At 42.0% G+C, this 14,338-nt stretch overlaps 4 protein-coding genes across 4 annotated transcripts; 2 read left to right on the top strand and 2 right to left on the bottom strand.

Moving 5' to 3' along the window:
- Positions 1-144: 144 nt before the first annotated feature.
- On the top strand, positions 145-2,251 carry LOC115634825 (CWF19-like protein 1 homolog). The gene is made up of 8 exons (XM_030532744.1): positions 145-176; positions 240-406; positions 462-784; positions 857-1,174; positions 1,240-1,342; positions 1,411-1,739; positions 1,793-1,950; positions 2,007-2,251. Exons 1-8 carry the CDS (start codon positions 157-159, stop codon positions 2,146-2,148), a joined length of 1,560 nt encoding a protein of 519 aa, XP_030388604.1. The 5' UTR covers positions 145-156; the 3' UTR covers positions 2,149-2,251.
- Positions 2,172-4,039, bottom strand: LOC115634826 (farnesyl pyrophosphate synthase). Its single transcript, XM_030532745.1, has 6 exons — positions 3,780-4,039; positions 3,546-3,640; positions 3,249-3,460; positions 2,828-3,189; positions 2,546-2,772; positions 2,172-2,476 (listed from the first exon to the last, which is right to left on the bottom strand). The coding sequence occupies exons 1-6, from the start codon at positions 3,983-3,985 to the stop codon at positions 2,295-2,297; spliced, it is 1,284 nt and encodes a 427-aa protein (XP_030388605.1). The 5' UTR covers positions 3,986-4,039; the 3' UTR covers positions 2,172-2,294.
- A 241-nt stretch (positions 4,040-4,280) lies between these two features.
- LOC115633756 (putative uncharacterized protein DDB_G0286901) lies at positions 4,281-6,087 on the top strand. The gene is made up of 2 exons (XM_030531231.1): positions 4,281-4,477; positions 4,541-6,087. Exons 1-2 carry the CDS (start codon positions 4,327-4,329, stop codon positions 5,851-5,853), a joined length of 1,464 nt encoding a protein of 487 aa, XP_030387091.1. The 5' UTR covers positions 4,281-4,326; the 3' UTR covers positions 5,854-6,087.
- A 387-nt stretch (positions 6,088-6,474) lies between these two features.
- LOC115631948 (mucin-2) lies at positions 6,475-13,645 on the bottom strand. The gene is made up of 6 exons (XM_030528805.1): positions 13,148-13,645; positions 12,969-13,082; positions 12,546-12,910; positions 10,033-12,482; positions 6,799-6,915; positions 6,475-6,724 (listed from the first exon to the last, which is right to left on the bottom strand). Exons 1-6 carry the CDS (start codon positions 13,424-13,426, stop codon positions 6,588-6,590), a joined length of 3,462 nt encoding a protein of 1,153 aa, XP_030384665.1. The 5' UTR covers positions 13,427-13,645; the 3' UTR covers positions 6,475-6,587.
- Between the last annotated feature and the right edge of the window lie 693 nt (positions 13,646-14,338).

The raw sequence follows: 14,338 nt of genomic DNA, 5'->3' as shown, positions 1-14,338 counted from the left end.
GTGTTTTAAATGGAAAATTTTTAAAAATAACAACTTCCGCGAACATACAAGTACATACATACACATTCCGAATCCCAATGCATTATCGTGCATTATCGTTTTTTTTATTCTACTTTAGTCGAGTTGGCAGCCTCCCGCTAATAATCAGCTGGCGCCATGGACGTAAACACAAAAATGTAAGAATATAAACAATTAAATTTTTAATTAAACTATTTAACAAACAATGGGAACCATTGCAGACTGGTTGTGGGTGATGTGTGTGGCCGCTTCAAGCAGCTTTTCCAACGTGTTGAGTCCGTAAACAAAAAAGCCGGGCCCTTCGAAATGTTGTGTTGCGTCGGAGACTTTTTTGGGGACGATAAACAAAACGAGGAGCTTATAGCGTACAGGAATGGATTTAAACATAGTAATTGCACTACTTTCGTTTGCATCTTATCTTATGTCTAACTTTTTTCGTCCAGTTCCAGTACCTACTTATATACTTGGTCCCAATAAGAAGGAGCATGAGAAACACTATTTGGACTTGAATCACGGAGAAATATGCACAAATTTAACATATCTGGGCAAAAGAGGAGTATACACACTGAGCGGTGGCGTTAAAATAGCTTACTTGAGTGGTGTGGAGTGTTCTGCAGGCACCAACGACGCTTATCAATTTACTAAAGCCGATGTCCAATCCGTACGCAATTCCTGTTTGATCTCTAAGAATTGTGCTACTGACTACAGAGGTGTGGACGTTTTACTGACTTCCCAGTGGCCATATGGCATGCAGGAAAAGGAAAACGTAAATATCATTTGTTATTATATTTGTATTTTATTGGTATATCTATATAAAAACATGTATATTTAATGGTAGGAAAAGGCCTCCAAGCTAATATCTCATCTTTGCCGCGAAATCAAGCCACGTTATCATTTCTGTGCAATTAATAGTATACACTATGAGTGTCCACCGTTTCGAATGCCCAAAGATGAGACCACACAGTTCGAGCTTTGTACCCGCTTCATCTCCTTATCTGGGGTTGGCAATACAACGAAATCCAAATATATTTATGCGCTCAGCTTAAAGCCCGTCGATAAGTCGCGATTGCTTGACTTGGTGCAGAAAACAACTGACGAAGTACCCTGCCCGTTTATAGGCCTTGATTTGGGTGGTACCATTAGCAAAAACGAAACTGTGAGTAATTCACAATATTAATACTAATTAGTTTTAATTTTTCGCATTTTCGCACAATTTTATAGTCTGAGAGTCATCAATACTTTTTCGATATGGATGCTGGCAAAAGACGGTCCGGCGAACATGACAAAAAGTCTAAACGTGTAAAAATATGGACCGTTGAACAAGGTATGGTATTAAAGAAAATAATAACACATTCCTAAAAAGATGTATATATTTTCATATACATACTTCAGAGAGATGTTGGTTCTGTTTATCTTCGCCGGATGTTGAAAAGCACCTGATTATTACGGTGGGAGATCGATTTTATCTAGCATTGGCTAAAGGCCCAATTAACGACCATCATGTAATGTTAATGTCGACCGAACATATACCATGCGTTGCCCGTCTTAGCCCCGAAGATTGGGATGAGTTGAACAAATTTAAGACTGCTTTACGAAAATTCTTTAAGTCAATTGGTCAGGCGGTCTGCTTCACTGAACGGCATTATAAGTCACCCCACCTACAAATCAATGTCTTGGGTTTTGAGGAAGGCTACGCTTGGAAGATAAAGCATAGTTTCGAGGTAAATTTTAAATAGACAATATAGCTAATTAATACGTTTCAAGTTGATTTTAGGACAAAGCGGAGGAGTATAAGTTGGAATTTGAAACGATGCCGGCACTGACTTCGCCGGAAATGTTGCCAGAACTTGGACCTTATTTTTTAGCAGAATTGCCTGACGAGAGCACATTAATAACACGCAACATGAAACAATTTCCGCTGCATTTTGCCAGGTGCGTCTCAACTTTTAAATAATATGTCTGTATGTTTTTAATTATATTCTTTACAGAGATGTTTTCTGTTCCGAGAACTTGTTGAACTGCGATGAAAAAGTAAATTGGCGAGAATGCCAGCTGGATAAAGACGAAGAGCTTGCACTTGTAAAAAGTTTTCGAAAGAATTTTGCACCTTTTGATTTTACAGAAGATTAATAGGAAAAAAATCGAGCATACCATACGTACGAAAATAATATGTATTAAAAATCTCTGTACTTTTTTTTAACACCATTGAAATATAAACACCATTGAATTAGAATGTAAATTAAGGATTCGGCACTAGGAATAATTAACTGTTTCGTTTACGCATCGCGTTGATAAATTTTGTTGAGAATTTGTAAGAACGTTTGGTGAGGCACGCCTCGTGATGTTTGTTGTATGTGAGTCTTGATCATATTGTAAGATTCTTCTTCGAATGTGGCATACGTAGAAGGCAGGCTTAGTTCCTTGTAAAGTTCCTTAACACGTTCCACTTTCTGAAGATCTGTTAAAAGTATTTATTTTTAAAATTCCGAAATTTAAATATGTTTTTCTGAATATATGTACTACCTACCTTCTGTTCCATAACAGTCTATCATGATTTGTTTTTGCTCGGCATTGGCACGCTGCATTGCCACAACAGCCAACCAAGAACATTTGTTGTCTTGAATGTCGGTGCCTACTTTGCCGGTGATTTCCGGATTGCCGAAACAATCGAGAAAATCATCTTGTACTTGAAAAAAGTGGCCCATTTCAAGCAGTATGGTTTTAGATTGTCGGAATGCCTCTGCATCTTTGTACCTGTACAAAAAAATGGGATTAGACAGTACACAGAAAATTAACGGAATTTTCCTACCCGGCTAAATGCATTGCTAATGCGAATGGCAGGTAGAAGGAATAGTACGCTGTTTTGTTATCCACAATTGCTTTGTAGTTTTCCATTGTAAACTCAGACACTGATCTATTTGAATTCAATTGATCCAATGACTGTCCACAAGTTGTAATGTAGGTGATCTCGTGAAATAGCTCCATTAGCGCGACATAGCAGTCCAAGTTACTAAAATGTTTTTTTAGTATGGAGTACATGGCATTCTCAATCATTAGAGCATCATTTATAGCTGTCAAGCCGACCCCCTCAACTTTATGCCAGCATGGTTGACCTCTGCGTGTAGTGCTGTTGTCCATAACATCATCAGCGATAAGAAAGAAGCTTTGAAGCTGTAAAATCATTAATTTATCTCTTTTTCTCACATTAACGAATATTATGTCAGTCTCACCATCTCAACACACCAGCCCAAGTACTGGGCCAGTTTGATGTTTTCGGGTGTCAGATTTTCTGGTGGTATAAGGTTTTTGTAGGTGAGGACAGTGAGTATTCCACGATTCTTTTTACCGCGGGGCACATTATATTGCAAAACCTTGGCTAACCATTTAGCAGCATCATTGCAGTTATATGACTTTGTTACGGTTGTCAAATCGCGCACAAGATCTGGAAAGACAAACAAATGTATAATGACGTTTTAGTGTTGTTATGCTAATGAATACAAAACCGAAAAGGCAATCTAAAAACTTACCTGGGAACACAGCCATGAAATCGCGGCTTTCATCTTTAGACACTGTGACTCTAGCGGCTATAGGCACTGAATGGTTTTGTAGCGTTGACAAAGTTCTGAGAGGTCAAAGCAAAAAAAAAAAAAAACGCACTTTTAAAAGATGCTGTACATTGGTGTACGTGACCAGATACACACGCCTTTTTCTCTCCACCCATTGCATCAACATTTTTGTTTTTAAAAAAAGGATATTCTTACCTAGAAGTTTTCTTCAGCTTCTGTTCGTTGACTAGATCAGCAGGGAGCCCCCCAACTGTTTCCACAGACTTGACCATTGGTTCCGAATTAACTTCACTAGTAGATATAAGGCGATTTAAATTATTGTTTAAGGTAGTGATGGCTGAGCTTGAGCTACGAAAAATATTCTGCTGCTGTGGCAGCAGGTGGCGAAGAACTTTAAACATTGTTGGGAGTAATTGTAAATAGATGATTATAACGAAATATTTTTAAACGTATTCTTAGTTCAACACAAGAAGTCTGACTGAGGGACTTGGTTTACGAACTGATATCATTGGTTTCACTTTTACAGGGATGCCGGTACCGTAAAAGTTTTCAGCTGAAGGCAACTACTGATTACAGTTCGAAACAGCTCTATTCAAAATACACATAGATGGCAGCTCCGTCATTTTGGCAGCTGGTTGCTTTCAGTGTGACCGTTTCGGCTTGCTCGGCGTGGATGTGTACACTTTACACATATGTGTTGGGGGACAAATTAAGTTAATTAATTACTGAAAATTGTGGTAAAATGATGGATGAACAACTCATTGATGAAGTTGCTCAACATGGAGTCATCTACAATCGCCAGAAGTATTACTTGAACGGCAGCACAACCGGCGGCAAGTACGAGACAAAGGATGAGGCCTGGCAATTAATTGCTATAAAATTGCGTACAGATGGTGAGTTAAAGTGCATTATAACTTGAGACTTATAGACTTTGGATAAAAATTTGTATTTTTTAGTTGAAACCTGTAAGAAGCGGTGGAAATATCTGCGGGAACGGTATGTGTCGCAGCGAAAACAAGGGGATCCACCTGTTTATGAACATCTTTCGCGACCGTATCTGGAGAAAATGAAATTTCTCGACCAACATATACAACCCAGGAAGTCGTATCGCAGTGTACCGAGCTTCCTAACGTCCCCACAGTCGGCAAACAGTTCCAACTACAGTGAATACAATGTGGACTCGAAGTCCAACAGTTCCATAAAAAACATGTCGCATTTTGGCAGCGCCACGCAAAGCCATCACTACCACCAGCCCGATCAGCAGCATGCAATGAATGCTTTGAGCAATGTAGCCGCGTCGGCGTTGGAAAATGTTAATGGACAGGTGAAAATCGAGGCCGATCAGGTCTTTAGAGATTTTGCTGCTGCTGTAGCATCACAGCAATTGCAACAAATATCGCACTCTCAAATGCAGCAGAATCATGCAGCGGCGGTGGCAGCAGTAATGGCAGATTCATCACAAGGATACCAGGATCAGTACCGTGACGGTACCGTTGGCGTGGGTGTAGCACAAAATAGTTCCGGTAGCACAGGCGGCCTCACATCTACATCTTCATCTATGAAATCGCCGCTATCATCGCCTTTGGCAGGCATTGCTGGCCCTCAACAGTCATCGACAACAAATCAACAGGCACCAGTACATTCCTCATCTAGTGTGGCAGGTTCCACAAGCACTAGTACTAATGCTAATCAAATGCAAAACAATACCTATGGTGATAAGAGCAATGATGATCTGGATTCGTCCACGTCCAGCAATTATCACATGAAGAAGCCACGCGTGCAGCTGAACACGAATGGCAGCAATCACACGCAGCACTCGACCAATGGCAGTATGGTAAATGTGAATGCGCCAAACAGCAACTTTGTTAATGAGACTGATGAAGATTCCGATGATAATAGCAACGATCTGCTCGAGCCGCAAACCATATTGCAGCATGATAATCACTACAATTCAATGAACATGCAGCGCAACAGTGGAAATGGAAATAATAATAACAATAATAATCATCAGCAGCAGCAGCACCAGAACATGTTTCCATCGAATACGGATTTCCTCTTCCAGCTTTATCAACAGCTGCCACAACAAGCTAGCACGTCTCACCCGTCAAACTTTAGTAAGTTCCAGACCCCACCGAACCCGCCGAGTGTTCAACGTTCGTCAGAGCATTTACTGGGCGAATTGGTGACAACAGAGTTACTAAAAATGAGCAAAGATCGCAGAAAAAATGTTCAGAAACGAATATTAGAAATCCTTTTTTTCGATGACTAAAGTATCATTCCAATCATGAGCAGTCATAAGTTTTTAAGGCTAAAGAGTGCGATGTAGTCCTGATTTACCTATTCGTAACTGGCTATCGTTTAGGAGATCATTTAAGCTCTATCCCACCAAGGCATTTAAAAAGTTCTATTCTTATTATTTATATCGTTTGAGTTATTTTTATTTTTGCTAGTCATCATATAAGTTTTTCATATTTTCATCAGTGAGGTTAAACGTAATTGTTTAATTTATTATACGCTGTACCTAAAAGGTACAAGAGTATATTAGGTTTACATATTTTACACATGCGGCTTTAGCTTTTCGACTTGTTTTCTTTTACAAACTTCATGCCAAAAACTGAATTGAAAAGGCGAAATTGTTGGATGAATCCTTGTCTATTTTGCTTTTAATATTTAAAGATATGATTTTGGTGGGTAGTAGGCGGAGACAAATTTTAGCAACTAAGGCTATATTGTAATTTCTCAGAAATTATGCAGATAAATAGTATAGAGGGTAACCTATATTTTAATGTATATGTTAAGTTTAAGTCTTAATTCGGTTTACCTATACCTTTTTTTATAGGATGCATATTTTGTATTTATTCTGTATTTCTGCAGAATTAAAGACAGTAAATTTTAATTTGTTTAAAGTGTTTATTAAAGGCGATATAATTCAATTAACTTATCATATTTGAATATAAAGCAGACTATTTTTCGCGAACATTTTAAGTCAGAATATCTCTTGACCTATGTCATTGTTTCAAAACCCAAGGTGTCGTCGATGGTCCGAGGCTTCCATTGAAGATCCACACTGTGCTTAGATTGGGGCTTATGTTCAAGTAGTTGATTATTCGTTTTATTGTGCTTATTAATATCATCTGGGTCTGTGGAAAAAAGTCAATTAAGTAAATTCAGTCTTGCGACTTGTAAAAAGCATGAGAATGTTTTCAAAACTTACCGAACTTGTGCTCATGATCTTCCTCGCAATTTCTCGGACAGAAGACAATTTTCAGATCCACGGGCTCGTAAACCTTCAGGATGAGCTCGGGCACTTTATCGGTGATATCGGTCGGTACTGACAACGAACGGTTAGATTTAATCACTGGGTTGCTCGTTGTGTTAACAGTATTTAATATGGGCGATAAGTGTAGGGTCTGATTTTGAGCTTGCAACAGCCACGGCTTGCTATTCACTGTGAGGAATTGTTGCCGTGTCGCTGTAGCGATGTTTGTTGGCTGTTTTGGTGTTCTTGCTGTTGTATGTGGCTGTTTGTGTGTCTGTGGGACTAACACAGGATGAGGATGTATCTGCGTGCTTGTTACAGTTACCGGTGTTGTCACATGCGCTGTGGTCGGAGGCATGCGTGCGGGTGAGCCTATTGGGGCTTGAATGGCTTGCGATTGTATAGTTGTGGCCGTTAGGGTATTTGCGTGCGAGTTTGATTTATGTTGTGCCTTTTTCACTGCCATTTCTAGTGATTTTTTGAGTAATTCTGCGACAGACATTGCTTCCACATTTGGTCTTGGGGACTTGAACGGGAATTTATCGGCGACTTGGATCTTGTGGCCAGCTAAGCCGCTTACATCGTTGGGTACCTTAATTGGTTCTGCGCTTGCGCCACTCCTCACTGGCAGTATCGGCATGGAATGCCTTTTGGCCGTCGGCTGCATCGCATTGGCTGACAGACTACTTGTCGGCTTTACTTTATCCTGAGTAATGGTTGCTCCTGCACCGTTTGCCACTGTAACGGGTTCTGCCTCTGCATCACTCATATAATCATAGTCATCATATGCATATTCATCGGAATATTCGGATTGGTTGGTTTCATTTAATTTTGATTGCAGCGCTTTGGTTGGCTCCGTGGGCGCAGGTTTCATTGGTGTACCTTCAAGAGACTTCGAAGTAGTGGGGGAAACTAAAGTCGACTGTGTTGTCGTCTTTAATGGAACTTCAGAAACTAAAATAGGTTGTTCTGTTGTGTTCTCTGCGGCTTCAGTAGCGTCGGGTGCTGATGTGGTTTCTGTGGTTGTTTTCGAAATATTTGTAGACCTGGGACTAGTGCTAATGGCTGTGGCCGATTGTGTTGTTGCCTCCAATATGATGTCCCTGGTTAGCTTCTGTTTAAGTAGACTGGTAAGCATTGACTTCTGAATGCTTAATTCCTTAGATGTGCTTCCTATTTCATTTTCTTCTGCTGTACCGTCATTCGCATAGTCGTCATAGTCTGCAGAGTTATCTACATATTCCGAATCATTTAGCTCATTGAGCTTAGCAGCAGTAAGAGTAGTTGAATCATGTGTGTTGGTGGGCAAATCCTTTGTTTCTGGTAAGGTATTTCGTACCACTGCAGGTCCGATAGAATTTTTCATAGGTAAAACATTAGAGATCGTTCCAGGGTGCTCCTGGTTTTGAAGCAAATGAAAGCTCTCGTTAGCTTCGGGTGATGGATTTAAAGTTACCACAGGATCAGTTTTGTTTTTCATCTGTGACACATTTGAGGAGTCTCCAACCGACTTCTTCTGTTCAGGCAATGCATTTTTAGCTGTCATGGCTAGTGAACTAAATGTTTTAAAAGCTACCACAGCGCCGGCTTTACTATTCATCGGTGACACATTAGACTTCTCTTCAAGCGCCTTCTGGATTTCAGGCAAAGGTAAGCTAAAGCTGTCCTTAGTCTCGGGGAACGTTTTAAAAGCTATGACAGGGCCGGTTGTGATTTTTACCGGTGACGAAGAAGGTACCTTTCCAAGCGAGTCCCGATTTTCAGGCAAACTCAAGCTTCCCTTAAGCAAATCTCTGGATTTTGGTGAGGTGTCTAATTCCACTACAGGACTGGTTGTAATTTTCATCGGTGACACATCAGAGATCTCTCCCAGCGACTCCAGATTTTGAGGAGCAGAATTTATAGCTATAACAGGGTCACTTGCCATGGTTGGTAAACTTAAACCATTCTGATTTTCGGGTAAGGTATTTAATGGCACAACCGGGCTGCTTCTATTTATCATCGGTGCCATCTCAGGCAACTTCTGGATTTGAGGCACAGGATTTGCAGCTAAAACAGGTTCACTTGACATGGCTGGTAAACTAAAGCCTTCGGTGGTTTTTGGTGATCTCTCTAAAGTTATCCTACCACCAGTTGTGCTTTTGATCGTTGACACATTAGATGTTTCTATGAGCGACTCCTGATTTTGCGGCATAGAATTTAAGACGACTACAGGATGCATAGTATTTACCATCGGTGGTATTTCGGAACTTTCCGATTTCGTTTCTGGTGCAGAACCAACCAACTCTTTGGTTTGAAGGAAGGAAGCTGTATTTACCGCAGCCTCAGTTTCATTTTCGATTTGTGGCATAGTAGAGGCTTTTTGAAGGACCTCTTGGGTATTAGGCAGATGACGTAAGTCTACTACTGTGTTATTCTTGGCACTAGTGGCTTTGGGCAATAATTTTAGATTTTCTTTTGTGAAAACCCCCTTTTGCTCTTCTGAATAATCCGCAGATAAGTTATTGTCATAATAATCGGAATCTATTGATTCTGTTTCATCTGTCGTAATATCGGATAATGGCAATGGTGTAGGTGTAGTGTCTTTCTGTTCTGGCAAATTTGGGATACGCTTTTCGTTTGCTATGAATTGGCTGCTAAGAATACGCAACGATTCAGCTTTAATCGGCTTAACAGGCTTGAGTGTTGGGTGAGGAGGTTCTATGTTAATTCGTGGATTCTCAAATTGTTGAGGTTGGGATAGTGGATCCCTATTTGGTGGAGTGGTCGATATAAATGTAAACAACTTATGCAGAAGATGAGCCGCCGCTATGGTTGGAAGTGCAGCGGACTTAGGCAGAGGCTTAGTCTCGTTCAACTTAGAAGTAATTTCAAGATTTTCATTGACAACTGATGCGCCTTCGTCGTTTATATAATCAGGACTGATATCGTTTGAAATGATGTCGTGATCTTCCAATGGTAGTTGAGACTTTTCGAAATTCAACTGGCTCTCAATATTCAACAAATTTTTGTTAGGTATGAAAAGTGGAATTCCTAAACTGAACTTTTCTGGTTGTGTAAGCGTTTGTTGTGTGCATTCGTTTGGTATTCGTGTATCTGCAAGGTTTTGTTAAAAGGTGTTCGTGTTAAGTGTAACTGGCAGCATGGAGTACTGTAAAAGATGTAGAAAAAATTCGGAATTTAGCTTACCTGTTCCTGGGCTTACTTCCGTTGTTTGATCCGGGCAGGGTCCTGGAGGCTTGGTGGAAGGCATGGACACAGTTGTGCTTTCAGTTTGAGGAGGAGTTGTAGGTTGTTCAGTTGTCTTTAACGTAGTTGTCGGTGTCGTCTTTGTTGGACAGTTTGAGGTTGTGGATGTTGTTGTCGGCATTGATGATCCACAAGTTGGTACCGTAGTTTTTGGGGGAAGACTTGTGAATACTGGGGTTGTTGTCGGTGTTGTCTTCTTCGGGGTCGTAGGCAGTTCTGTGGTCGTAGGTTTTGTTGTCGGCATTGATGGTTCAGAAGTCAAGGTGGTGGACGTCGATGGTGTTGTTGGTGGACGACTTGTTATTATCGTTGTGGTTGTCGGCGATGTTTTTGTAGGGGTCGTAGGCAGTTTGGTCGTAGATTTTGTGGTCGGCATTGATGGTTCGGAAGTCAAGGTGGTGGACGTCGATGGGGTTGTTGGTGGACGGCTTGTTATTATCGCTGTGGTTGTCGTGGGCGTTGTCTGTTTAGGAGTCGTAGGCGGTTTTGTGGTCGGTATCGATGGTTCGGAAGTCAAGGTGGTGGACGTCGATGGTGTTGTTGGTGGACTTGTTATAATCGTTGTGGTTGTCGGCGTTGTTTTTGTAGGGGTCGTGGGCAGTTTTGTGGTCGGTATCGATGGTTCGGAAGTCAAAGTGGTGGACGTCGATGGTGTTGTTGGTAGACTTGTTATAATCGTTGTGGTTGTCGGCGTTGTTTTTGTAGGGGTCGTGGGCAGTTTTGTGGTCGGTATCGATGGTTCGGAAGTCAAAGTGGTGGACGTCGATGGTGTTGTTGGTGGACGACTTGTTATTATTGTTGTGGTTGTCGTGGGCGTTGTCTGTTTAGGGGTCGTAGGCAGTTTTGTGGTCGGTATTGATGGTTCGGAAGTCAAGGTGGTGGACGTCGTTGGTGTTGTTGGTGGACCACTTGGTATTACCGTTGTAGTTGTTTTTGTTGGAGGTGTCGTAGGCAGTTTTGTGGTCGGCATCGATGGTTCGCAAGTCGTGGTGGTGGACGTCGTTGGTGTTGTTGGTGGGCCAGTTGGTACCACCGTTGTTGTTGTCGTGGGTGTTGTTTTTGTGGGAGTTGTCTCTTTAGGGGTCGTAGGCAGTTTTGTGGTCGGCATCGATGGTTCGCAAGTCGTGGTGGTGGACGTCGTTGGTGTTGTTGGTGGACTACTTGGTATTACCGTTGTAGTTGTTTTTGTCGGAGTTGTCTCTTTAGGGGTCGTAGGCCGTTTTGTGGTCGGCATCGATGGTTCGCAAGTCGTGGTGGTGGACGTCGTTGGTGTTGTTGGTGGACTACTTGGTATTACCGTTGTAGTTGTTTTTGTCGGAGTTGTCTCTTTAGGGGTCGTAGGCAGTTTTGTGGTCGGCATCGATGGTTCGCAAGTCGTGGTGGTGGACGTCGTTGGTGGGCCAGTTGGTATTACCGTTGTAGTTGTTTTTGTCGGAGTTGTCTCTTTAGGGGTTGTAGGCAGTTTTGTCGACGCTGTTGGTGTTGTTGGTGGACGACTTGTTGTTATAGTTGTTGTCGTTGGTGTTGTCTTTGTCGGAGTTGTCTTTTCAGGGGTCGTAGGCAGTTTTGTGGTGGTCGTGGAGGTGGACGACGATATTGGTGGTAGAGTTGTGAATACGGTAGTCGTAAACTGTGTTGTCGTTTTTGGTGTCGATATTTTTGTGGTCGGATTTGTTGGCAAAGTTGGAGGAGGTGAGTTGACTGTTGTAATTAATGGTTCGAAAGTTGTTAGAGTTGTACTTGGGGGAAGACTTGTAAATACGGAAGTTGGTTTTTTCGTTGTTGACGAAATTGCATGTGTATTTGTGGTGGTCGGGGTTGTAATTTTGCTGCTCCATGGCGGAATTGTTGTTATAATAGTCGTCGGATTTGGTGATTTTGGTTTACTTGGTGTAGATCGAGTAACTTTAGGGGGAAAATTATTTCCACCTGAATTTGAAAAGGGTGCAAGCACTCTAGGTGGGTTTGGTGTTTCTGGTATAGTGTTAGTGGTTAGGAATAGGTCACTCTCTTCTCTAATAAGATCCCTTGATTCTGGAATTGATTGGCTGTGAAGGGCAAATGTGTTTGTATTTGCAGAAAATGCTGAAACTTTATCAGAAGTGGCTGGTTCGTCTATTTCTGCTTCCTTATCGCTATTGTCCGTCGATTCTGGCTCTGTGGGCTCGCCATCGACATCGACGCTAGCCTCTTCTACTTTTTCTTCATCATCTCCATCGTAGTCACTCTCCAATGAAGGAGCCAAGTTTCTGGGCTGTGCTATATAGGGATATAAAGGCACGACTGACGCGTAGCCCAAATTAGGGACTCGAACATAGTTCCGACATTTGACCTCTCGGTGTGGAAGACAGATCTTTCGTTTTGTGTCGTAGCTGTTGTCGCCGGGGCACCTGAAGAATTAAATTGCATTACAGTCGAGACGTAGGGCTTAGAGCTCTACTCTTGATACTTACTTGAAACGCGTTTGCAAGTAGGTTCCACTTTTCTGTAGCTTGCATGTGTAATAAAGTGAGCAATCAGAGGGTGATCTAAAGGTACCGTCCTCTGTGCATTGTGGAAACTTTAGCTCACAGTTTTCGGGAATGTAGCTGCCACTGTTAGAGATTTCGGTGGATGGGCATGCGTCGCCGGGAATGCATTTTCTTTCATGTGGCGAGAATATTGTGCCGGTGGGACAGCGATATAAGCTAGGAATCAAGTCCTTATCACATTTGTAGTAAATCCTGCAGTTGTAGTGGTAAGGATACCGCCCCTCCTTCACACACAGTCGAGGATACTCATGCTGCACATCACAACGACCGCTCGTCGAGTTGAATTGCTATTTATTACGAATGAGTTGTCAGCAAAAATTTAAAAGGACCTACTCCACTAATTACCTCCAAATTTTGACATTTGCTGAAGATAACACAGTTGGGCTGACAAACATAATAGTATTGCTGCTGATCCGGATGCGGTTTAATGCCAACATAGTTCCTGGAACATCGATTGTTCTAAAAACATAATAGTGAGCGATCAATATGTGCCTAACGAAAATATCCCAAAATATTCTAATTACATAATCGACGCGCACAGGAATGCCACCGCCGGGGAAAGCCTTATAGACGCCATAGTCCCTGTCGTAGTAGCCGCCCGGCGGACTGAAAACAGGAGCGGGTGCATAGCCGAAGGGTGCTTGATAGCCAAAGGCATGACTGTAGTAACCATTGGGCATTATCGGATGTTCTTGTCCATAGCCATCTGACACCCGAATGGAGCGAGAATTGGCCTGTTGTGCTTGTAGAAGCACGGTACAGCAGAGGGCCACAATGGCCAACAGCCGATTGTGGTAGAACATTTTCAAGTCACTAGATCGATCGATTAATGCGATTTATTGATTGATTGACTCTTGCAATAGCTCACTAATCCGCCGTATTATATTTATTGCACATTTATTGGAACACGCGTTGCACTGCCACTTCCACTAGTTCAATATCCGCCTCATTAATTTCACGGAACAGTCGACGCCGTTTCAACTTCGATTGCAGGTCGTTGCAGTTGCAATTGCAGTTACGGACGCGTGCGCGCTTCGATTGACTGTGCCTGGCTAGCGGGTAAGCGGAGCGTTTAAATGCAATTAGCTGGGCCCAAAATTGTTGCATAATTTAAATACCAGCAGTGCGTGCTATATGTGTATAGTGTATGTGTAAGAACAAGCGATGTTTGTGGCAATAAATATAAATAATAATATACATATACTTGTATGCATACATATTCATATTTAGTCTATGTATGTGCGACGCGTCAATTCATAAGCGAGAGTTCAAGCCGTTGCACACGTGCGTCGGTGACCGGAAAACTATACGAGGTACTACCCAGGTGCTATCACAGCCGTGTTCTTCGCCAAAAATTCATGACTAAAGCGCTAAATCGCTTGGCAAGCCGGCCGCGGCGGCGTACAGAATAAGACGGCAATAGCGTGTTCAGTTGCTTCCGATGCGGCTGCAGTTTGTAGCTTCTTTTTTTTTCTTCTTCTACGGTACGGTATGAGTAATTTTTGTTTTAGTTCTGGCCGCTGCATCAAACGTGATGGCAGTCTCTTGGCTGGTCTTTCGGCATCAGCCAAGCCGGAACAAAATCTCAGTTATGATTACATAAAATGTATGTATCTTTGCCGTGCAATAAAAACAAAGCTGATGATAATAAAAATGCATGCCGCGCTTGTTGAATATGCAGCTTATTGATGTATACTCGTACATACATACATTCA

The sequence above is a fragment of the Scaptodrosophila lebanonensis genome, unplaced genomic scaffold (genome assembly GCF_003285725.1).
Source record: "Scaptodrosophila lebanonensis strain 11010-0011.00,11010-0021.00 unplaced genomic scaffold, SlebRS2 tig00000001-arrow-pilon, whole genome shotgun sequence".
NCBI classification, from domain to species: domain Eukaryota; kingdom Metazoa; phylum Arthropoda; class Insecta; order Diptera; family Drosophilidae; genus Scaptodrosophila; species Scaptodrosophila lebanonensis.
Note: the sequence above shows the minus strand (reverse complement) of the source record. Positions and strands in the feature narration are given on the sequence as shown.